This window comes from Dermochelys coriacea, chromosome 3 (genome assembly GCF_009764565.3).
Source record: "Dermochelys coriacea isolate rDerCor1 chromosome 3, rDerCor1.pri.v4, whole genome shotgun sequence".
Classification (NCBI taxonomy): Eukaryota; Metazoa; Chordata; order Testudines; family Dermochelyidae; genus Dermochelys; species Dermochelys coriacea.
The window spans coordinates 121,384,349-121,407,705 of NC_050070.1; the positions used below are offsets into that span (position 1 = coordinate 121,384,349).

At 41.1% G+C, this 23,357-nt stretch overlaps 1 protein-coding gene and 1 long non-coding RNA gene across 9 annotated transcripts in view; one reads left to right on the forward strand and one right to left on the reverse strand.

The window, feature by feature from the left end:
* Nucleotides 1-23,357, forward strand: part of TULP4 (TUB like protein 4) — a 273,173-nt gene that overhangs the window by 239,346 nt on the left and 10,470 nt on the right. For 7 of the 8 annotated variants that reach the window (XM_038394358.2, XM_038394356.2, XM_038394362.2 and 4 more), the window contains 6 exons: nucleotides 8,573-8,797; nucleotides 12,233-12,467; nucleotides 12,945-13,089; nucleotides 15,178-15,322; nucleotides 16,793-16,886; nucleotides 18,933-19,076. In XM_038394358.2, coding sequence (XP_038250286.1) covers nucleotides 8,573-8,797; nucleotides 12,233-12,467; nucleotides 12,945-13,089; nucleotides 15,178-15,322; nucleotides 16,793-16,886; nucleotides 18,933-19,076 — 988 coding nt within the window. The remainder of the gene's footprint in view (nucleotides 1-8,572; nucleotides 8,798-12,232; nucleotides 12,468-12,944; nucleotides 13,090-15,177; nucleotides 15,323-16,792; nucleotides 16,887-18,932; nucleotides 19,077-23,357) is intronic. The other variant, XM_038394363.2, reaches the window with a different exon arrangement.
* The window catches only part of LOC119853074, a 96,045-nt gene that overhangs the window by 19,607 nt on the left and 53,081 nt on the right, over nucleotides 1-23,357 (reverse strand). The window lies entirely within an intron of this gene.

Below are 23,357 nucleotides of genomic sequence, written 5' to 3' on the forward strand. Positions count from 1 at the left end.
ATATTATTTTTGATTACAAATATTTGCACTGTAAAAATGATAAACGAAAGAAATAGCATTTTTCAATTCACCTCATACAAGTACCGTAGTGCAATCTCTATCATGAAAGTGTAATTTACAAATGTAGATTTTTTTTTGTTACATAACTGCACTCAAAAACAAAACAATGTAAAACTTTAGAGCCTACAAGTCCACTCAGTCCTACTTCTTGTTCAGCCAATCGCTAAGACAAATAAGTCTGTTTACATTTATGGGAGATACTGCTGCCTGCTTCTTATTTACAATGTCACCTGGAAGTGAGAACAGGCATTCGCATGGCACTTATGTAGCCAGCGTTGCAAGGTATTTACCTGCCAGATATGCTAAACATTCATATGCCCCCTCATGCTTCAGCCACCATTCTGGAGGACATGCTTCCATGCTGATGATGTTAGTTAAAAAAAATAGTGCGTTAATTAAATTTGTGACTGAACTCCTTGAGGAAAATTGTATGTCCTCTGCTTTAATACACCTGCATTCTGCCATATATTTCATGTTATAGCAGTCTCGGATGATGACCCACCCAGCCAACATTTTTTGGTTTACAAACACTGTCTGCAGATTTGATAAAACACAAAGGTGGTACCAATGTGAGATTTCTAAAAATAGCTACAGCACTCGACCTAAGGTTTAAGAATCTGAAGTGCCTTCCAAAATCTGAGAGGGATGAGATGTGGAGCATGCTTTCAGAAGTCTTAAAAGAGCAACACTCCGATGTGGAAACTACAGAATACGAACTACCAAAAAAAAAAAATCAAGCATTGGTCCGCTCTATTTTGGATTGTTATTGAGTAGAACCTGTCATCAGCATGGATGCATGTCCCCTGAAATGGTGGTTGAAGCATGAAGGGACATATGAATCTTTAGCACATCTGGCATGTAAATATCTTGTGACACTGGTTACAACTGTGCCATGCGAATGCCTGTTCTCACTTTCTGGTGACATTGTAAATAAGAAGCGGGCACCATTATCTCCCGCAAATGTAAACAAACTTGTTTGTCTGATGATTGGCTGAAATAGGACTGAGTGGACTTTGTTTTATTTTTGAATGCAGTTTTTTTTGTACATAATTCGACATTGTAAGTTCAACTTTCATGATAAAGAGATTGCACTACAGTACTTGTATTAGGTGAATTGAAATATATTTCTTTTGTTTTTTTACAGTGCAAATATTTGGATTAAAAATAAATATAAAGTGAGCACTGTGCACTTTGTATTCTGTGTTGTAAATTAAATCAATATATTTGAAAATGTAGAAAACATCCCAAAATATTTAAATAAATGATATTCTATTATTGTTTAACAGTGTGATTAATCGCAATTAATTTTTTTAATCTCTTGACAGCCCAAATAAAAATGGAAATGAAAGTACCAGAATTTGTGGCTATATTTCCCTGCTCCCAGCATAAAAGAAACTCTCACAGATCTTGAGAGACAGGCCAGTCCTTGCTTACAGACAGCCCCCCAATCTGAAGCAAATACTCACCAGCAACCACACACCACACAACAGAACCACTAACCCAGGAACCTATCCTTGCAACAAAGCCCGTTGCCAACTCTGTCTACATATCTATTCAGGGGACACCATCCTAGGGCCTAATCACATCAGCCACACTATCAGAGGCTCATTCACCTGCGCATCTACCAATGTGATGTATGCCATCATGTGCCAGCAATGCCCCTCTGCCATGTACATTGGCCAAACTGGACAGTCTCTACGTAAAAGAATAAATGGACACAAATCAGACGTCAAGAATTAAAACATTCAAAAACCAATTGGAGAACACTTCACTTGGAGAACACTCTGGTCACCCGATTACAGACCTGAGGGTGGCTATCCTTCAACAAAAAAACTTCAAAAACAGACTCCAACGAGAGACTGCTGAATTGGAATTAATTTGCAAACTGGATACAATTAACTTAGGCTTGAATAGAGACTGGGTATGGATGAGTCATTACGCAAAGTAAAACTATTTCCCCATGTTATTTCTCCCCCCACCCCACCCCCCACTGTTCCTCAGATGTTCTTGTTAACTGCTGGAAATAGCTTACCTTGCTTGTCACCATGAAAGGTTTTCCTCCTTCCCACCCCCCCCCCCCACTGCTGGTGATGGCTCATCTTAAGTGATCACTCTCCTTACAGTGTGTATGATAAAACCCATTGTTTTATGTTCTCTATGTGTGTATATAAATCTCCCCGCTGTATTTTCCACTGAATGCATCCGATGAAGTGAGCTGTAGCTCACGAAAGCTTATGCTCAAATAAATTTGTTAGTCTCTAAGGTGCCACAAGTACTCCTTTTCTTTTTGCGAGTACAGACTAACATGGCTGCTACTCTGAAACCTGTTAAACACTGTATGGTAGATTTGCTTGCAGACTCCCTGTAAAGTGTAATAGAATGTATATAAAATGGTATGGTTATCAACAGCATTTTTTCCCTTTTTTATTGGCACTGCCCTAAATAAATGGAATGCTTTATGAGAAGCAAGGACATCTCAGGCCAGCTACTCCACATGGCAGAATTTGGATAGAGCTCTGTGGCAGGTAGATAATTGACTTGCTGCAGTAATCGATCCACATCTTCACAGTTCAGGGAGGAAGCGTGTGAGGGGCAGCCATTGAAAAATGCTATTCTGATCAATGCATTTAAAGGTCAGGCCACATCTGTCAAATGGGTTTTTTTTCCTGTCTAATAGTGAATTTTATTTTTTTTTACTGTACCTCACTTTGAATCCCTATAGTCCTTCCCCTTATGTGAAGTGATACTGGATGTTAGATATGAAGAACACTGTAGAATTGTCCTCCTGCAGTGTTATCCTGAAGAAAATGCCAACAAAGCATTTCTGCAGTATCAATAAGCAAAAGACAAATCGATACCAGCATGAAGATTGGCTGATGGCCTAGAAAATGTTGAGATAAAAAGATGTAAAGATCTGTGGGAGGGAACTGTGCTAAGCCATTTTATATGATAGAGGGATAGCAATGGGAGCGTGTAAGCACTGTGATTTGAATAGAATATAATGTGTGTGTGTGTGTGTGTATATATATATAGTGTGTGTGTATGTGTATGTAACTGCACACATGCGCTGTATATTTATAAACATCACATACACAAAAAACTACATTGGAAAATGTAGTCAAGTCAAGGATGTAAAAGTGAGGAAACAACAAAATTAAGTTTGGGAAATTGAAACTGAACTGCACCAGGCCACACAGTGAGTCAGTGGCAGAACCATGACTAGAACTCATGCCCTCCTAACTTCCCACGTTGTATTGCTCACACTCACACCACCTTCCTGCCAGAGGTGCCACCCATGGTTTCAAAAGTCATGAATGATGTGTCCATCCTACCCACGTTTTGATAAAACTCCAGTGCTAAACCACACAATTGTGTATTCCATCTCTCATGTATTATATACACATCTTACTCTGGAGGAATTCTGCGCCACTGTGCAATGCAGAATTTGTGAAGAATTAATGTTCTGCGCAGAATTTCATGTTTCCCCTGTAGAATTGGTGCTGCAGAGCTGCTAGTCGCCCCTCGGGTCCGCTGGACTCTGCAGAGCCCAGCTCGCAGTGAGCAGAGCGCCCAGCCCAGTGGGGATGGAGGCTCTGCATGCTCCAGCTGCCTGACTTGATCCTCATCTGCCTGGAGATGGGAGAGCACCTGGGAGACCCGGCTCTGGCAAAGGGTGAGGAAAGGCAGGGCGGCACTGCATCACCCGGCGGGACAGTAAAGAAGCTGGGGGGAGTGAAGGCTGTGGGGTGAGGGGGATACAGGTATCTGGGATGGGGTGCTGCCCCATGGCTGGGGTTAGGAGAGGTGCAAGTGTCTAGACCGGGGGGGTGCCCTGCAGCTGGGCTCTGGGGGGGAAGGGAGTGCAGGTATCTGGGCCAAGGGGGACCCTACGGCTGGGCTGTGGGGGAATGGGATTGTGGATGTTTGGGCTCTGAGGGGCCCCATGTGACCACCTCCAGCACCCCCAAACTGGAACTGGGTTGTTGTAGGGTTTTCTTTAACTCTCTACTCCTGGGGAAATCTTTTTTCCCCCCCATTGTTTGTATTGTTGACATACTTGTTGACAGGTATTTTGAAATAAATTACCAAAATAATTGAAATTTGAGTGATTATAGTGTGTTATTTTGACAAATACAATATGCAGAATTTTAAAATATGATGCACAGAATTTTAAATTTTTTGGTGCAGAGTTTTTAATTTTTTTTACGCAGAATTTCCCCAGGAGTAACATGTTGATTCATCCAGCATGTAGAAAAGGGTGTAGTTTAGACCATCTGTACTGCCAGGGGAAGCTGTACTCTCAGTGGGATTCATCACTTGGAGAAAATAGGGGCACTTCTACCCCTGTCCTCTCCAGGGCTCCACAGCATGAATCAGCACATCCCCATGTGCCCTGGCCTTGCCCCTTCCCTGTGCAGTCCTCCCTATTTTATGAGCTGCATTGGCCAGTTCTGAGTTCCCAACCCTGCTGCACCCCCCTGGTTTACAAGACCAAGACTAACTCCTGACCTGTGGAGCCAGGTCCCAGGGGCCCTCAGCACAGGGTGGAGGTTGGTTCTGGCCAATGAGCAACTGATGAATGAGCATAAGGGACTACAAGAGAGATTCCTGCCGATAGTGGCCCAAGGCTAGGTTCTGCCATGAGATAATACTTAGTCCTGCCATGAGTGCAGGGGACTGAACTTGATGACCTCTCAAAGTCCCTTCCTGTCTCATGATTCTTTGTAGAATCTACTGCCAATGGGTTTCCTACTTTTTAAAAAATAACTACAATTAAATATAATTTAGAACAGACAAAATCTCCCGTGTGTGTGGTTATGCTGGGCTGTGTAATAGGTTGTTGATGATAATTCAGGGATTTCTCAGTTCTTGTAAGTGTGTTGCCTGATCTTTAGATTATGTATTAATTATATTGATTACTTAAGAATTCCTAGTTATCACTTTGAGGGTTGACAGGTTCTTGTCCCAAGATCAGTCCCAGTATTTAAATTATTATGTAGCTGGGAACCCCGATGTGCACAGTTGCAACTCACACTATAGGAACTCTTTTATATTTAGAAATATAGTTTATTAATACATTTAGCACAGTCACAAACACCCCAACTTAATAAGATAGATAGAGATACTACAGAATGTACATCTGCACATCCATATACTCATACCATCTCCTGTAGAACAACCTGAAATATTAGCCATTATCTTCCTCATCACCATCCCCTTTCCCCTCATCACCAGTGACCATCATTCTGGCACCTCTCAAGGCTACATCTCCTTCTCCTACTGCCCCTAGGCTGCAATGCCATTTTTATAATCTATTACGCTGACACCATTATGTTTAATGCAGTAGGGGATTTTCCCCCTTTTCTTTATTTGTATTTCCTCACCTTACTAATGTAGGAGTTTCTTTTTCCTATAGATTAGTATATCCATGATCTCAACTTCTTATTATATACATCAGTTCGTTACCAGGGCCCTTTTGTGGTTAGGTATCACATTTATTATTTCTGTCCTAACCGGTTATTTTGGTTCTTTCCAAGTTGTGGTGTACCTGTTAAGTTTAAAAGGGTATGAACTTAGGAAAACCCCTATGCCAATCTGCTTCAATGCATCCTTTATCTATCTATGTTAAAGGTCATAGCCATATATGGAACTTATGCTTTAGCTGATCATCATCTATCTAGGTGACAGATCCCAAACATATGTATGCTAACTTTGCCCTAGCTCAACATACAGGATGTGGCCTGTAGGTCTCTTGCGATACAGCCAAAATATACTCTACTATCAATCTATAAACCTATTATAATAAATCAAATAATCAATCCCATAAGAAACTTATACGAAAAGATATATAAGCAAGCAAGCAGACTAGCCTTAGATGTATCTCATGTACCTGTTATGGACGTCACTTCGTTTCCAGGACACTTCTGTGGTTGAATCATGTACCTGTGGTCAGAACATTCCCTTAAACTCTATTTTCAGCTCCCCAAATACTTGGGGTTTTTCATTGGGCCATTTATCTATGCAAAATTCATAGGCCTCAAGCCTTATGCTAGCTTGCTGAAGCTAATGTCTTACAGGATACAGGCCAATGGAAATAGAATGCAAAGCAGAATAGAATGCAAAGCAGTGAATATAATAAAGGCAAGCTAGCCCACTGGGCTACAAGTGCCATTGTCCACTACAAAGTGCCTTTAGTGGTCACTATGAACATTGTAATGTTCCCCTGTTGCAGTTTTCCATTTGCATAGCAGTCAGCCTGAAGGTTGATACCTCCGCAGGAGTGTGCATGTGGTTGTACTTCATTGTAATCCTCCCGTCTTAAAACCAATATTATCCTTTAAATTTAAAACCAGGGTGAGATGGCACAGCAGGGAAAATCCTCTCTTTTAGAAAGATGCTTCATCCTCCCTTTTCTCTTGATGATAAGCATTGAGGTGGTGTGAAGCAGCTGCACTTGCTGTCTGTCATTCACCTAAAATTATCTTGCTCCAGTTTCTCCTTTTTAAACATTCTGAAGTTGTAACTCAGGGAAAAAAGTCTTTCTTCTGGGCTAGATTAATATTTTCTTCTTAGCAGATCTAACCTAGGTATCTGTACACTATGAAATCTTTCAGATGGAGACCTCGTGTTCCTGATTACTAATTCTCTGTTGCTGCTTGCCTTCTGCATGCTCAATTCTTATTCAGTGTCTTTTGGTTAGAAGTTGAAGACATTTTTAAGTGACCACTTTAAAGTATACCTAACCCTTCAGTAAATTCTGTTCATTCTTTACCTAAAGAACACCTCTCTCTAACCTAGACATTTGTAGGATCAGAACCTAGTCCATCAAGACCAGGATTGTGCCCAGCAGTGGCCCAGGAGCTGGTGCTTCAGAGAAAGGAATAACCCTCTACAATGCACTCACTATAGTCTCTTGTGCAATGTTATTTCCAAAGAAAACAATTTCTTTCTCACCCCTGTTATTTATTTGTATAGTGCGAGCACCTACAGGGCCCAATCTGGAATCAAGACTCCATGGTGCTAAGTGCACAGTGCTTCGACATGGGAGTAGATCAAAGGCACTGGGGAACTTTTAGCACATGGCAGCAGATACATACTGATGCTTAGCACACAGCAGGCTAGTACAGGGTAGATTTACACCCCCAGCTTGCTGCCAACTAAATGTTAGTGTAAACAAGTGCTAAGAGGAGAACCAGAGGTGGATACAGCAAACACGGGGAGAGCACAGGTAAGTGAGTTGATTATGAGAAGCACAGGAAGCAGTTGTCCCAGCACCTGCCTGGCAGTCGTGTAGACTAGAGTGTTTTGGAGGCATTGGGACAGAGGTGACTTGTAAGGAGGATAGAGTGTAGTGGCTTTGCGATGTTTTTGGGAAGCCCCTTCGTTGCATAAGGAGCAAGGTGGGAGAAAGCTCAGAGGGATATGTAGGCAAATTTGACAAATGAGGATCAGTTTACACCCTGAAGCACAAGGTTATCCTTAGTACAGATAGCAATAAAAGCTGGTGGTTATAAAAGTATACACTCTATTTATTTTTTAATCCAGCTACATGAATTAATTTCACAGCTAGATGATACACTATCTGAAAACTGGTTCCTTTGATTTGTTCTAAATTTCCCCGCAGGAGCTTTTCATGTCCTTGTGTTGTGGAAGTGCAAAGGATGGCCCAATCTGGTTTCTGCTGTACCTTTCAGGGGTTAACCTACTTCAATCCAGTCTTCTCTTAACTCTTTATACTTGTGTTTTATTGATATGAATTTAGACATTTAGCACCACAAAGAAATGGATGAGTAAAGAGCAATAGGTGCAGTTTGTTTATGATAGTGCTTTAGATTTTATTTTCATCTGGAAATATATCCTGGGGAGGCAGCATGGGGTAGTGACTTCAGTTTGGGACTCAGAGGCAGGAACTCCTGCGTGCTAATCACAGCTGTGCCACTGATTCACTGAGTGCCCTTAACTGAGTTGCTTAATTTCTCAGTGTCTCAGTTTTCCAAGATGAAAATGTGAGTTATATCACTTAACAGGTAACTCCAGGTGTTGTGAAGTTAGATTAAATCTTTGTAAAACTCTTACAAGGTAGTCTGGTAGTAGACAGGGTTCTGGACAGGGCATCCAAAGACCCGAGTCCTCTTCCTGTTTCAGTTATTGATGTAGTGAGTGATTCTTAAGGAGTGACTTACCGCTTGGGGCCTCACCTTCCTCATCTGTGAAATGGGGTGAAGAATGCTTTACCCACCTGTGTAAAGAGATTTGCGAACTATGGCTGAAGAATGCTATGTAAATGCTAAGTATTGTTACTGAAAATAAATGCTCAATGTTACTCTATACTAGCCCCTTTCTGAGCAATAACATAATGCACAGTTATGTTTATTTTAACTTGTTTTTGAAGGCCTTTGCTAATGCAGCTGGTGCTAGATTAAACTGGCACTACAGAACATATGTCTTGCTGCACAGGTGTCTGGGAGAAAATGCCTCTTGTGTTAAGTTGTGCAATCTTCCTTTCTCGCAGCGTCCCATAATCTCCATTTGCTGGGGCCACAGGGACTCGCGCCTGCTCATGGCTTCCGGTCCTGCACTCTATGTTGTCAGAGTAGAGCACAGGGTCTCCAGCCTGCAGCTCCTCTGCCAGCAGACCATCGCTAGCTCGCTGCGGGATGACAAGGATATCAGCAAACTGACTCTGCCTCCTCGGCTCTGCTCATACCTCACCACTGCCTTTATACCAACAATCAAGGTAAACGGAATCACAGCCTTTTCTTTCTCTTCTTTCCCCCAACTCTGTCCAGGAGATCGTGGCAAACCTTTAATTGACTTCTGTGAGGCCAGGGTTTCACCCAATGCGTCTCAGAAAAGAGGACGATAAAAGGAGGGAAACAACTAATAAATCAAAAGCTTTTACACACATAAAAACCAGAAATTAAGACTAAGAATGCTTTGGCCATGAGGTCTCCTGCAGGGATGGCCTGTAAAGGAAAAGCCTGGGGTTATCTAGCTCTCTCTCTCAGAAAAACTCAGAAGAACCTTATTCTAGTGGCAGCCTTGATCCTCCGTATATTGTCTCTTGGCAGGTTTCAGAGTAGCAGCCAGGTTAGTCTGTATTCGCAGAAAGAACAGGAGGACTTGTGGCACCTTAGAGCTAACAGTTTATTAGAGCATAAGCTTTCGTGAGCTACAGCTCACTTCATCGGATGCTCAAATAAATTTTAGAGTAGCAGCCGTTGTTAGTCTCTAAGGTGCCACAAATCCTCCTTTTCTTTTTGTCTCTTGGTAGACATGGGTATTTTGGGCTGCATGTGAGGAGGCCTCATTTCACAGAGTAGTGAGGTAACAGTCTCCTCTCTATGCAACTCTATGTATACCTGGGTATTCTGCTCAGTTCTGCTCACCACAAGTGTAACTGAGAGCACAATTAGAAGATAAGGGGGCTGGGCAAATGGCCCTGTGATTAGAACTTGGTAAACAATTCTGTTGATGATACCCAAGAAGGGATACTATTTAACTCATTTACTCTTATTTGTTTTGCCTCAGCGAGGCTAGCAGGAGTGAATGGCAGTAAAAACTTGTCTTCATCATCAATTTCAACAGATGTGATTCTGGATTTACACAGGGAATGGGTCTGCTATGTAAGGAGGTGCCATTTTGTAAATAGTCACTTTCCAGAGTAGAGTCGGACTGTGAAATTATTTAATTTCACCCATATTCACAATGATTCCTCCAAAGGGTATAATAGATTCACACTAACTGTAATAGAGTCTCACTCTGTGAATCTCATGCCACTGGTGGATGACGGCTACTTAAACAGCTCAAAGGTCTGAGTGATTGTCTCATTTACCATTCTAATGGCTGGTAACCCCTGTTCTTCAGTTCTTCTCTTTCCACGGATAGAACTGGAAGCTCCTCTTAAGTGCTGCTGTTCAGTGCTCCAATTTTCTAGCTTCAGCAGCTTGATTGATGCTTTAAAGTTGCTGCTTTGTTCTTGTGCCTTTCAGTTCCTACAGCTAAGTGCTCGTTTTTATACTTTCCTGCTTAAAAGAACTGTATTCTTTGATTAGTAGCTGGAAGTCAAGGCTTTGGCATGCTAAGCCTCTGTCATGCACTTCTTTTATTGATGTGTGTCCAGTCTGTTTAGAGACTATAGTTTGGTTTGGATCACTTTTCCCCCTTTTTTAAAGAATGTACCAGATTGCATCAAATGCAGTGTACTAGTACTTAAAAAAAAATTAATACAAAAGGGATGGATTCTCCCGGACTCCCTACAAAGGCTTTATCTACCCCCCCTCTAAAAAAAACTCTGTATTTTGTAGACTGCTGAAATTATATTGCTGAGATCACTTGCACCTGCCAGACCATATTTTAGGATTAGAAAATATGGCTTATAGTGACAGATTCAAGATGCTCAATCCATTTAGCGTAACAAAGAAAAGGTTATGGGGTGACTTGATTACAGTCTATAAGTATCAAAATGGAGAAAAAATATTTAATAATTCTGTCTTTGATCTAGCAAAGAAAGGTATAAGACAATCAAGTTGCAGGAAGTATACTAATTCAGATTGGAAATAAGGTATAATTTTTTAATAGTAAGAGTAATTAACCATTGGAACAATTTACCAAAGTTCGTGGTAGATTCTCCATCACTGAAAAAAAGAAAAGGAGTACTTGTGGCACCTTAGAGACTAACAAATTTATTTGAGCATAAACTTTTGTGAGCTACAGCTCACTTCATCGGATGCTCACGAAAGCTTATGCTCAAATAAATTTGTTAGTCTCTAAGGTGCCACGAGTACTCCTTTTCTTTTTGCGAATACAGACTAACACGCTGCTACTCTGAAATCTCCATCACTGGCAATTTTTAAATCAAGTTGGGATGTTTTTCTAAAAGAGCTGCTCTAGGAATTATTTTGGGGAAGTTCTATGGACTGTTACACAGGCGGTCAGACTAGATCACAATGGTCCCTTCTGGCCTTGCAATCTACGAATCTTCCCTTTTTCCCCTAGGATGTCTCTTAACCCCCAGTCCTGCAAACGTGCATGTGAATAGTCCCAAAATGGACTAAAAACTTATTTTAGTCACTAAAGTAAGCATTAAGAGGCTACTCATGCGCAGGGTTACTTACATGTATCAGTCTTTGCATGACTCTGGCCTTAGGTAGTATATTTTATGTGTTCAGGTGCATCTTATCTCTTTCTTGTTCCTGTTTCATTATATTGGGTCAAATTCATCTTCTGTTTATACCAATGATATAGAGTAACTACACTGTAGACAGTGGAATTAGTCTAGCACTGTTTAAAATGAGAGCAAACCATACCCATAATATAATGTAGTGTGAATCATGCTTTGGCTGGTTCTTGCTTATGAAAAAAATTTTGTGTACTGCTAATTAGGTAATTTGTGTGCACAGAAATCCCAGAAATATCCCAGTGCAGGGTTCTATTATAACTGGTACCTTTGCAGAAACTTACTATACTCTGAAACCTTACTATACCTGTAATTCTTTGCTCTCAGAAGGTATGTAGTGTATAATAGACCTCTGCTAATCTGGTACCTGCCTTTCTCTCAGAGTTAAGGATACTTATTTTTTGTCCTGCTCAGCTTTTTTCTTTATATTCATTTTGAAGCAAACTGAGGAGTGTAGATTCTGTGTTGTTAGCAGTATTTATTTTACTGTAATGTCTAAAAGCTGCATTGTGCAAGGCACTGTACAATACAGAGACAGTCCTTGCCCCAAAGAGTTTACAACCTAAATATACAAGCCAGACAAAGGAAGGATTATTAGCCTCATATTACAAATGGAAAACTGATCTGCAGAAAGACTGAGGCCTCAGTTCAACAGAGCTCCTAAGCAAACAGCCTAAATCACTTGCCTAAGGTCACATAAGTGTCTTGGAAGAGCTGGGAATTGAACTCAGATTTCCTGGATCCCAGTTCAATGTCATCTTAATCACGAGACAATCCTTCCTCTTAAACTGTAGCTAACTTTTATATTCTGTGTACAATTACTGATCGAATCAGTGTGTCCTGGTGGTGGGTGATTCAATAGCCCAGACATTAATCTATGCTAATTCTGAGTTATCACAAGCCATATTCACAGGGTAGGGATGGTATTATATAACTACCTAACTCCAGAGAATAAGAATGACATGTGTTTCTCTTTCCCTCCATTCAATTTAGCCTCCTATCCCAGACCCCAACAATATGAGAGATTTTGTCAGCTACCCAACAGGTGGCAATGAAAGGCTTCACTGCACGATGAAGCGGACAGAAGATGATCCAGAGGTTGGAGGTCCATGCTACACGCTGTATTTGGAATACCTAGGGGGACTGGTGCCTATCCTAAAAGGGCGCCGAATCAGCAAACTGCGGCCAGAATTTGTCATCATGGACCCTAAAACCGATGGAAAAGCAGGTATCATATTTTTATAAGTGGATTGTTCATATTTGTAAAAATGCTTATTGAGAAAGGGTTTAGACTGAAAGTCAGAGATTTAAGTCCTCTTTGTCCACATAACTAGTATAGCATGAAGCAATTGCAATGCTGTTTTTTGTCATGTGAAGATGTCTCCACTGTGGCCTAGAATCAAGCCACCAAACTCATTTCATATTGGCTTTTGGTTTATAAAATGTAACCTCTTGCATTCTGGTTGGTGAGGAGTGGATCACTAATTAACAATAAATATTTTTCAGTCTCTGTCTGTGAGTCACCTGATACAATTGAAAAACTATTCCCCTGAATTCAGGCTATCAGAAATTTTGAGTTTATACTTGGCAGCAAACACTCCCTGCTAGACTTTTATCTTAGCTACTGGTTTTTTTCCCTGATGACTGACAGTTGTAATTGGGACCAGGTTTCTAAAACAGTTCTTAAATTTTTGGGGGCCTGTAGATGAAATCTATGGAAACAGCTTGATTTCCACTGTGATTGACAGCTGCAACTGCTCAGACTCCAGTGATATCGAACTGAGCGATGACTGGGCTGCAAAGAAATCTCCCAAAATCACTCGAGCTAGCAAATCACCCAAACTCCCCAGGTAATGATTTCTTGGGCTTTTTTTCTTCTTCTTTTCTGTGGGTATGGTTTTTTTTGGTTTTGTTTTTTTAATCTTATCTTGACAACCTAAATTAAAGCAAAGGGTGATGTTCTAATGCCTTTCATAAGAAAGAATTTGCGTGTGGAAATTAAAGCTTTTCAGGAGCTTTTTTTCTCTCTCTCTCTCTCTCTCTCTCTCTGAGAAAGAACAACTCAGACTTTCGGTGGTTAGCTATAATAATAATAATAGGCAAACTCCACTGCCTTGGTCTGCCTCTCACAAATAGCTAATCAGATCAGAAAAAATAGTTGAAGGCACACACTGTGTTCAAGATAGCAAAGGAATAGTCTGTAGCTTCTCTAGTTCATTCTTTAGCCTGTTCCGTTCGCTCCCCAACACACACCCAGATGCACACTCAATATGTAGATGGAATCTGTAAGGGGACATACAAACTTAGCAGGACGGAGAGAAAAAAAAGTAGAGAAAATTACATCCAGTTCAACATTATTATTATTATTTGTACTGGAGTAGCACCTATGGGCCCCAGTCGTGAATAAGAGCTCCATTATGATAGGTGCTCTACAAACATTGCCCCCACTAGCCAGAATGAAGGGGCGTTCTACCCAAAGAAAATATTTCTTTTCCAGCTCTGTGTTACGTGATATCTTAGGTACACATACATGCACATAACATAATTCTATATTGTTCTTTTTGTTTTGCATTTCACCATTAAACAGGGCCTGACTCTGCAAACCTGGGCCCTGGTCCTGCAGTGCCATGTGCACGAGCAGAATCCTGGAGCCCTGTTGATATCAGTAAGGCTACCTGCATATCCAGGGTCTACCTGCATGCATTGTGTTACGTTTGTTTCATTATTTTCTCCACTGATGGCCCTTTTCACCCCCTCAGTCTCTCACTCTGGAACCTCCATTTACAATGTTTACATACATGAGGGAGGCGTAAGTAATTTTTTTTATGCTCAGAGGAGTACTGACCAAGTTTGTGAAACCTTAGTTTGAACTAGTGGTACAGGTGTCCAGTAACCAAAGTATCCTCTTTATGTTCTCATTTTGGATCTGTGATGAAAGTGCTAAATGTAGAAAGGTCTGTCGACTGAATTGCCTTGTCTCAGTGACTGGAGGAAAAATTGTTAGTGTTTCATTATGTGTTTTCTAAGCAGCTGTCACTTGTTGATAATTCATTCAACAATAATGTCCATACAGGCTTAGCAGGATGGACAGAAAAAAAGTAGAGAAAATTACATCAAGTTCAACATTTATTATTATTATTTGTATTGGAGTAGCACCTATGGGCCCCAGACTGTCTAAAGTCAGTGCAATCTAATAACACATTCTTACGCCTTTATGTGGAGTTTATAAGTTGCATCATCTTAACCTCCTTTTTGCATCACTAATCAGACCTAAGGGAATCTGAGTCTAAGTTAGAGTAAGGGAATCTGATTTATCTCTCTTTACATATTACCTTTGAATTTGGCCCATAAGATTTAAGATTCTATCCATTAGACTAAGCAGACTTTAGGTAATCCTACCACTTTCTTCTGTAGCTTACATCACCTAAAGAGAATATGCCAGTTTTCTTCACTGTATTTAGTGTATCCAGAAATGTTAAAAGAAAAGGAGTACTTGTGGCACCTTAGAGACTAACAAATTTATTAGAGCATAAGCTTTCGTGAGCTACAGCTCACTTCATCGGATGCATTTGGTGGAAAAAACAGAGGAGAGATTTATATACACACACACAGAGAACATGAAACAATGGGTTTATCATACACACTGTAAGGAGAGTGATCACTTAAGATAAGCCATCACCAACAGCAGGGGGGGGAAGGAGGAAAACCTTTCATGGTGACAAGCAGGTAGGCTAATTCCAGCAGTTAACAAGAATATCAGAGGAACAGTGGGGGGTGGGGTGGGAGGGAGAAATACCATGGGGAAATAGTTTTACTTTGTATAATGACTCATCCATTCCCAGTCTCTATTCAAGCCTAAGTTAATTGTATCCAGTTTGCAAATTAATTCCAATTCAGCAGTGTGTGCCTGATAACTCTAATTATTGCTTTATGTGAAGAATTAATATAGATGCCCGCAAATCTCCAAAGTTGTCACGAGCTGCTCAGGAGATATCAAGATCTCCAAGGTTACCAATAAGGAAACCTTCTATTGGTTCACCAAGCCTAACTCGACGAGAGTTTCCATTGGAAGATATCACTCAGGTATTGCATGACTGTATAATTACCAGACCTGTACCTAAATATATCTTCTCTTTCCAGAAACAACAGTTTATAATATATATCCAGTGGTGACTTCTGAAAATCTGTCATTTAATGGAGTTACTACGCAATGGTATCTGAGATTCTAGTTATGTCTCTGTATTTATAATAGTAGAATGGTAGAATCTCAGGTAGCATTATGTGGTAAGAGCTGGTAAATGATGAGGGTGCTCGCTCCATTGATTTCACTGGGGCTGCGATTTCACCCTGACTTTTTAAAAGGAAACCATTTATCTTAGGAATCCTTATATAAAAGACTTTTAAATTCCAGTTGCTATGTTCTTGGCTGTCAAATGCCCTATGTAGAATTATTTTCTAGTCCTTATTCAGTTCTTTATGGCTAGGTATTGGTATCGTAATACCACTATAGTCACCAGCTTTGTTGTCAGTCTACAGAGACAAAGGAGTTTAATGGGTCAGGGGACAGAACCATCCTGTCCCCCACAATTGGTTCTGCCAGGTGATGGTGGGAACACCATGTTGGGGAAGCTAGCACTTCTGCTGTTTGTACTGTGCACAGTCCATGGGTAAATGAAACACTTCATGCCCCAGGACTGCCTATCTCACCCATTTCACGAGCACTAAATTGATCTTTTTGTATTTCTTTATATACTTTCTGTATTTAAAATACGCAAATGGTAACGCTTGGCTTGTGAAATGTTCTGGATCACTTATATAGCAGCAATAGAAAATAGGGCAGAAGTCCAGTGGGCATGACACTTACCCATCAATTAAAATGATAATATAATAATGTACTCACTGTGATACAGTGCTTTGGGATCTCTGGAAAAATATGCTGTATAAATGCTTGTTAATAATTCCTTTCTATTGTTTTTATTCTTCATTAAGTGGTTCTTAAACATAAAATCCAATGAGAAAATTATATGCTATCTTGTGATTGTTTACTGCAAAGATATACAAATGATACACTATGCTATTGTGTGGGAGAAGCAAGGATCAAAACTATGCCGGTCTTACTGGCCAGCTGCAGTGCTCTCCAGTTATCCCTGCTGCCAGGTCTTCCACCAAGTTGTTTGTGTGGTTGCCATATATCTGATTCATGCGAGCTACTGTGATGGTGGCCAGATAGCAAAATGGGACAGTAGCAAAATACAGGCCTGAATGAAGAGGTGTACTTAGTGGATGGTTAGAGACATTAGGCCATTGCATAAAAAAGAATGAGAAGATATTGTCTTGTATTTGAAATAGCTTTAGTGCTCCGAATATTTTTGTAAGGATTACAAGAGAGTAGACAGTAATATTTATAAGTGAGTTACGTGTAGATATTTCATCATTAGAGTTTCTACAAAGCAGTGCTGTATTATTTTTTGAAAACAAATATTTACTTTTGCTGATTTTGTAGGAGCCAAATAAACTTTAAACCTTTTTTTTTTCTTTTTTTTCCCTTTGCAGCACAACTACCTTGCTCAGGTCACATCTAATATCTGGGGAACCAAATTTAAAATTGTGGGTTTGGCTGCTTTCCTACCAACTAACCTTGGTGCAGGTAAAACTGACCCCTCTTGATTTTTCCAACGTTGAGCCCTTGCTAACAAATAACAAATGCTCCCTACGATTTTCTTTAAAATGATGAAGAGCCTGCTTCAGTAATGCTGTTAATCTTGGCCACAGGGAAATTTCAGTGTAATTGCCATTTAAATCTCTAAATCCAACAACTCAGTCAAAAAAAGATCCATTAAGAATCAAACCAGAACCTACCATTTTGACACTTCAGTTATTTGAACTAGGATTGAAAGAATAATCTTCCCAGTTAGAAAATTTCAGAAATCAGGGAGCTTCTAAGTTATTGTAAGGTAAGTGCTATAATTTTAAAAAAATATGTATTATTTTTTAGAACGGTTCTAACAACTATTATACATATCAAAATAACTTTAAAAAGATCTTACCTTACAGCAACTTTTCCAGAGCTTTTAATGGGGGAAGTCAATTATTTGCGTGGTCACACAGCTCTCTTGCTTAGACAGACAGCAGCAAAATGGTCACCCTCACTGAAAGCAGCCTTATATACTTAGGGCCCTTTCTCCCACCTTTATGTTGGGTAGGCCTTATCTCCAAGTGCAGTCCCTTTGATGTCAGTGGGAGCAGAATAAGGTCCCATTCAGCATGATTAAGGGTGACGAAATTGGAGTGTGGGTGAAGATACTGAAGCAGTTGTAGGAATTTCTAAAAACTCTTTTGAAAACCCCCTTTTTTAATTGTATATTCTTATTTAGTAGAGATGGGACCAGGCAACAATGCTCTGAACTGGATCCAGATCAAAATTTCCCCATGGCTGTTTGGGTTTGGCCCCATCTTTGTTACTTATGAAAGATTTATACAGAGTAGCTTTTTAATGGGATGTCACTAATCTCTGGAGTTTTCATTGAATCTCTTGTTGAAAGCCTGAACAATGTGAATATTTAACCCTAAAGTGGATATTATTGCCCTTAGCTTTCAAATTTATTTGAAGAAGTATCTTTATTTAAAGCCCCTCCACCCTGAACTGGAGTCTTAAAGTAACAACAGTACTACTATTTAACGCAGGGCTTGACTCTCCTGCTGGCACAAGAGAGGTGCCAATTGCACCACCCTGTACCAGTGGGGAAAGTATGCCCCTGAGGGGATTAACCTCCCCGTGAGGGCAAGAGTGTTGGGAGATTATGCCAGAGGAGGGCAGCTTTACATTGCAGATAGGGCTTCATCTCTTGTCATGGAAGAATTAATGACCTTACAAAATAATACCTATCTAATTCAACTAGGTCTCAGTCCTGCACCCACTGAGTGTTGCCATCGATATCATAGGATGCAGGATCAAATTCCTAGGTATTGATGCCAGGCTTGTCACTAGGCTATGTTAAACAAGCTTCCTGAGTTCCTTTGCTTGGGATAGGAGCAGAGTTTGTCTGTCAGCGATGGTCCCTCCTACTGACTAAGGAGCGGTGTTGCATAACTGTACAGGATGTTCCCTCCATTTTATTATTGTTATTATTATTATTATTATTATTTATATGCAGCACCATGCCCCCCAAAAAGCTTATATAACAATCTTTTTACAACCCCATATTTGCAAGGATTGACTCTCACATTTTTACATAGTGAGATTTAGGGGGAAACAGGACAAAAAATCCTTTAGGAGGTGATGATAACCCTTTTCCTTCTCCCCTTGATCCAGTGAAAAATATTAACTGGCTCCAATGGCCTGTTGTACTGACATGTAGAAATTCAATATTTGTGTAGCTCTAAGCTCCTATAGAATGGGTAACTAAAGTGATGCTGCTTCTAGTTAAGGACGAGTAACTAAAAAAACAATCCCAGAAAACTTCCATGCAGTAAGGAACCACCTCTCAAGTCCTGCTACTGTAATGTATTTCATGATTGTTTAGTTAAACACAAGTACATATATTTGTTTGTTAACCAAATTACATAAAATTAATTCCAGCCCTACTCTTGCTTTGAATTGATTTTTCTTGGTTCTCTGTTCTGTTGAACTCTGAATCTTCTCTTAGCCTCTCTATCTAACAAGTATTTTTCCTCTTTTTCCCCCCCTTCCAAGTGATTTATAAAACCAGTTTGCTGCATCTCCAGCCCAGGCAGATGACTATTTATCTCCCTGAAGTGCGTAAGATTTCCATGGACTATATTAACCTGCCTGTTTTCAACCCCAATGTTTTCAGTGAAGATGAAGATGATTTACCAGGTGAGGTTGAATTCAGTGTTTGCACAATTCCATGGGCTTGGCTAGTTTTGAGGACAGATTCTTTCACTCCCTGGCCCCACCCCTGTAAATAAACAAACAAACAAAAAGCAAATCCCTATTCTGTGAGTTTCCTTTATGGAAATATCCCTTTATAGGATATACCCCTATAGAATTTAATAGGATTGAAACTAAAAGGCTTCTATAGACATTCCATTTAAAAGCCTATAGAATTTATTAGAGAATTACATCCCTATGAAGGAATTCCATTGCTTAGTTTAAAGTTCAGCAGAAAGTTAAACATCCTCTATTAAATTCTACAGGAATTCTCCATAGAGTGAAACCCTCTATATACATCTGTGGGGAACTAATATTGTAGAAGCCTATCAGACCCATTCTTAGGATGTGACAGCAGCAGCACTCAGCACTGCTGTGCCAGACACTTGGGTATGAGAGGAGCTGAGATTCCCAGAGCAGCAAAGACTCTGCTCAACTGGGAAATGTGATATGCTCATTCAGTTTTTTATTTATAATTATGATTAAAAGGATGGCAGGAATATTTGAGTAGCCTCTTTTTAATGTTATAATCTGGGATGATATATACATGATCATCCTGCCAGACATGAGAGACATAATGGGAGACCCCAGCAATGCAGGCAGAATTGAGGATGCAGACATGGCAAATGAAAGCAGGTGGAGGCACCAGGATCTCCTTCTATAAAATTAAGCCATGCAAATAAAGAGGCTGGTGCAGCAGCAAATCATTTAAATTACTTTGTTTGCATCATTCCTATAGTGTAGAGGGCAATGGGGAAATTCCTGTTCCAAGGTCACGTTTCTTGGGAATCCAAAGTGTGGCTTCATGAAGACTCAAGTCTCTTTAAGGAGGAAGGTGTGGAAGAAAGTTGAAAAATTACAAACCAATAAAGGATTGGTCCAAAGACCAATGGGAAAGGCTCCTGTTGCCTTTCCTGGGATTTTGGATTGGGCCCTAAAGCCCTGATCTCTTAAAGCACTTGACAGTGTGTCTAACTTCAAGCATCAAAGTAGCCCCATGGACTTCAATGGGACTAATCAGATGCTTGAAGTGCTTTGCTGAATCACCAGGCCTTTGATGATATTCAGCCAAGAACACTGAAGGAACTAAGACACAAAGGTGTGGAGATAAGGAGGAGGGGCTTTAGCATGTATTTGAGAACAATTACTGTTCTCAGCATTAGATATTTCCTAACATGGAGCCCGATCCAGCTGCCATGAACAGCAATGGAAAGACCCACATGGACTTCACTGAGAGTTGGACTGGATCTGTAATGCCTATTCCGTTTATTTGAAAAGAGCTAAAAGACGTGCTGTGTGAACCTTACCTCAGTTTTAAGGAGACTGGGGGAGAGTTAAGGAAAGTGCAATGCAATATTTGGACAAGTATAACCAGGGGTGAAAGTAACTGAGGCCACTTACCAGTACGGGGCGGGGAGCGCTGGCCCCCGGAAGGGGCGGAGCTGTGGGTGGAAGGGGCGGGGTTGGGGGGTCAGCATCCCCCAGCCAGCCCTTCCAGTCTGGCTGGCCTGCGCCGTTCAGGGCTCCTGTGTTGATTTAAAGGGCCCGGGGCCGGATGCCATTGCTGCCGTAGCGGCAGTGGCGTCCGGAGCCCCAGGCCCTTTTAAATTGCTGGCCCCAGGGCAGCTGCTCCCTTTGCCCCCCCCCCCCCCGGCCTGCCTGTCGGCGGCTGGGGGGCCAAAAGGGGCAGGAACGTTAAAGCGCTGCAGGGTCCTTTGCCGCAGCAGCACTTTAACATTGCTGTGCCCCCCGCCGGGGGGGGCGGCGCAGCAACATTAAAGCGCGGCGGCGGCAAAGAACCATCCTCAAAGCGCTGCTGTGGCAGCGCCTTAATGTCCCTGCCCCTTTTGCCTCCCCTGTTGGCGGCCCTGCTGGGACGGACCCTAGCGGCAGGGCCGCCGACAGGGGGAAGAGGTAGTGAAGTTAAAGCACTGTTGCGGCAACGCTTTAAGGATGGTCCTTTGCTGCGGCAGCCCTTTAACGTTGCTGCCCCTTCCTCCCCCCCGCCCCGTCAGTGGCCTGGCCGGTACGGACCCTACCAGCACGGTCACCGACAGGGCAGGCAAAAGGGGCAGGGACATTAAAGTGCTGCTGCGGCAACACTTTAATGTGGGCTGGGTATGGGCCAGTGCAGGTTCTTACCGGTACACAGTACTGGCCCATACCGGCTCACTTTCACCCCTGAGTATAACCTAATCTGATCAAACTACCATGAGATCTGATAGAACTCTTTAAAAGCAAATAAAAAACCATACTGTCCTGTTCTCCTCAGCAATCTTCCTCTTCTTATCCACTTATCTTTTCTGTCAAATTTCTCCTGAAAATTCACTTCTGATCTAGCAAATAGAGTTTATGTAGATTTTCAAAAAGCTTCCCACAAGGTCTCGTATAAGAGACTATTAAGAAAAATAAATAGCCATGAGGTAATGAAGAATATCTTGTAGCTTAAATAGTGCTTAAGCACTAGGAACTAAAGCTATAGTAAACAGTTGCTCTTGGGCTGAAGGGCAGTCAATAGTGAGGTGCCTCAGGGGCAAGTTTAATATAACCACTAATGATTTTGAAGGGAAAATGAACAATGAATTGATTTAATTTGCATATTATGCAAAAAATCAATTAGGAAAAGCCTTGGAGGAATGTGAGAAACTCCTGCTAGATTTAAACACTTTGGGATATCTGACAGCATGATGGGCAATGGAAATTTTACTTTGATGAGTGTAAAGCTTAGATAATAATCAAATCTCATGCTTCAGGGCATAAAGTGATAACCTGTGGCCATCAGAAAAAATGTATGACAAGCCAAACGTATATTTTGCACAGCTGGCCAGATACTTTATGGTTTTGTTTGTTTATTTTAGCTTTTTCCCTTCCTCTAAAACAACTTGGCAGAATTGCCCTGAAAATTTACCAGCCCAGCCACAAAAATCTACTCACCTACCCTTTGCCATGATGATTGATGTTGATGAAAAAGCTAATGCTATCAGAAAAAAAGTTATCCTTGGTGAGTGGGTGAGTAGAATTTTGCAGATATTCTAAAGAATCAGGTATTCGCCATGACTAGAGTATTCCAGACTAGATGGATCTGGGTTTGATTTGGTCCCATCTTTCCATGGGTATCATACATTCTAATAAGCATGGAAACAAACATAATAGATTTACGTACAAATGCCAGTTCTAATTCACCAGTCATCCTTCATGTCCTTTATTTAAGAAGAATCATCAGGGAACTTGGCAAGATTCTTGGGATAATTGCTGTGCAACAATTATCCCTTGCTTATCATACTGTCCATTTAGGTCAGATATTGCCAGAAATCAAACCAGTGCTTCAACTTTGGTACAGAATTAATTGCACTGTATAAAGGTAAAGTCTAACAAAGGAGAGAGTTTAATAAGGCTTCTGTGTTAATCCACATCACAGTGTGACTTGACTCCCTTACTCACTGCAGTGGTGATGAAACTAGTCTCTTAGCCTTTTCTTTCCCTCTCTGCCTTCATTTCCTTTTCTTGGCACCATATGTTTCCTTTTAACTCTGCCACTTCTTCTCATTTTGACTCCTTTTCTTTCCCTTCTCACATCACTGTCCCACTAATCCCCATCCTTCGCACTCCACTCTCATTCACTAATTAGGGGATCACTGTCCCTGATCCAAAGGTACCAACATTTTAGAAAAAAACTTTTCCAAGATAATCCTATGAGGATGCAAGGGCTATAGAGACAAGAATGTGTTTGGGTAGGAGGGTGTTAAGTTGAGGCTTGGTTGGGGGTACAGGAGGGGTTGAGAGGGAGACAGGAGGATATCTGGTGGTTTGGGATGGTCTGAGGGAAGCAGGAGGGGAGTCGACAGCTCATGGGAAGTTGCCAGAAATGAAAAGGAGGTACCCGATTTGGCTTCTGCCCTTTCCACTCCACTGAAACAATCCTGGCCACGATCACTAATCCTCATTTGTCATTGTGATTTGTCAGCTGCCCTCAGCACTGTACAGCACTCTTTCTTCTCCCATCTATTTTCGTTCTTTTCTTGCCTTCTGTGAATTGGTGCTCTTTTGGTTCAATGGCTCCTCATTGCCCTCAGTCTCTTGGTATCTCTTATACTCTGGACTCTCATTCACTCCCTTACTTTCAAATCTACCTCTCTACCCCAAACCTCTCCCCATCTACACAGTTTTGCATCACAAGCTACCATTCAATCACTTCCTCTAGGAGTAGCACCACTAGTTCCAAGCTCA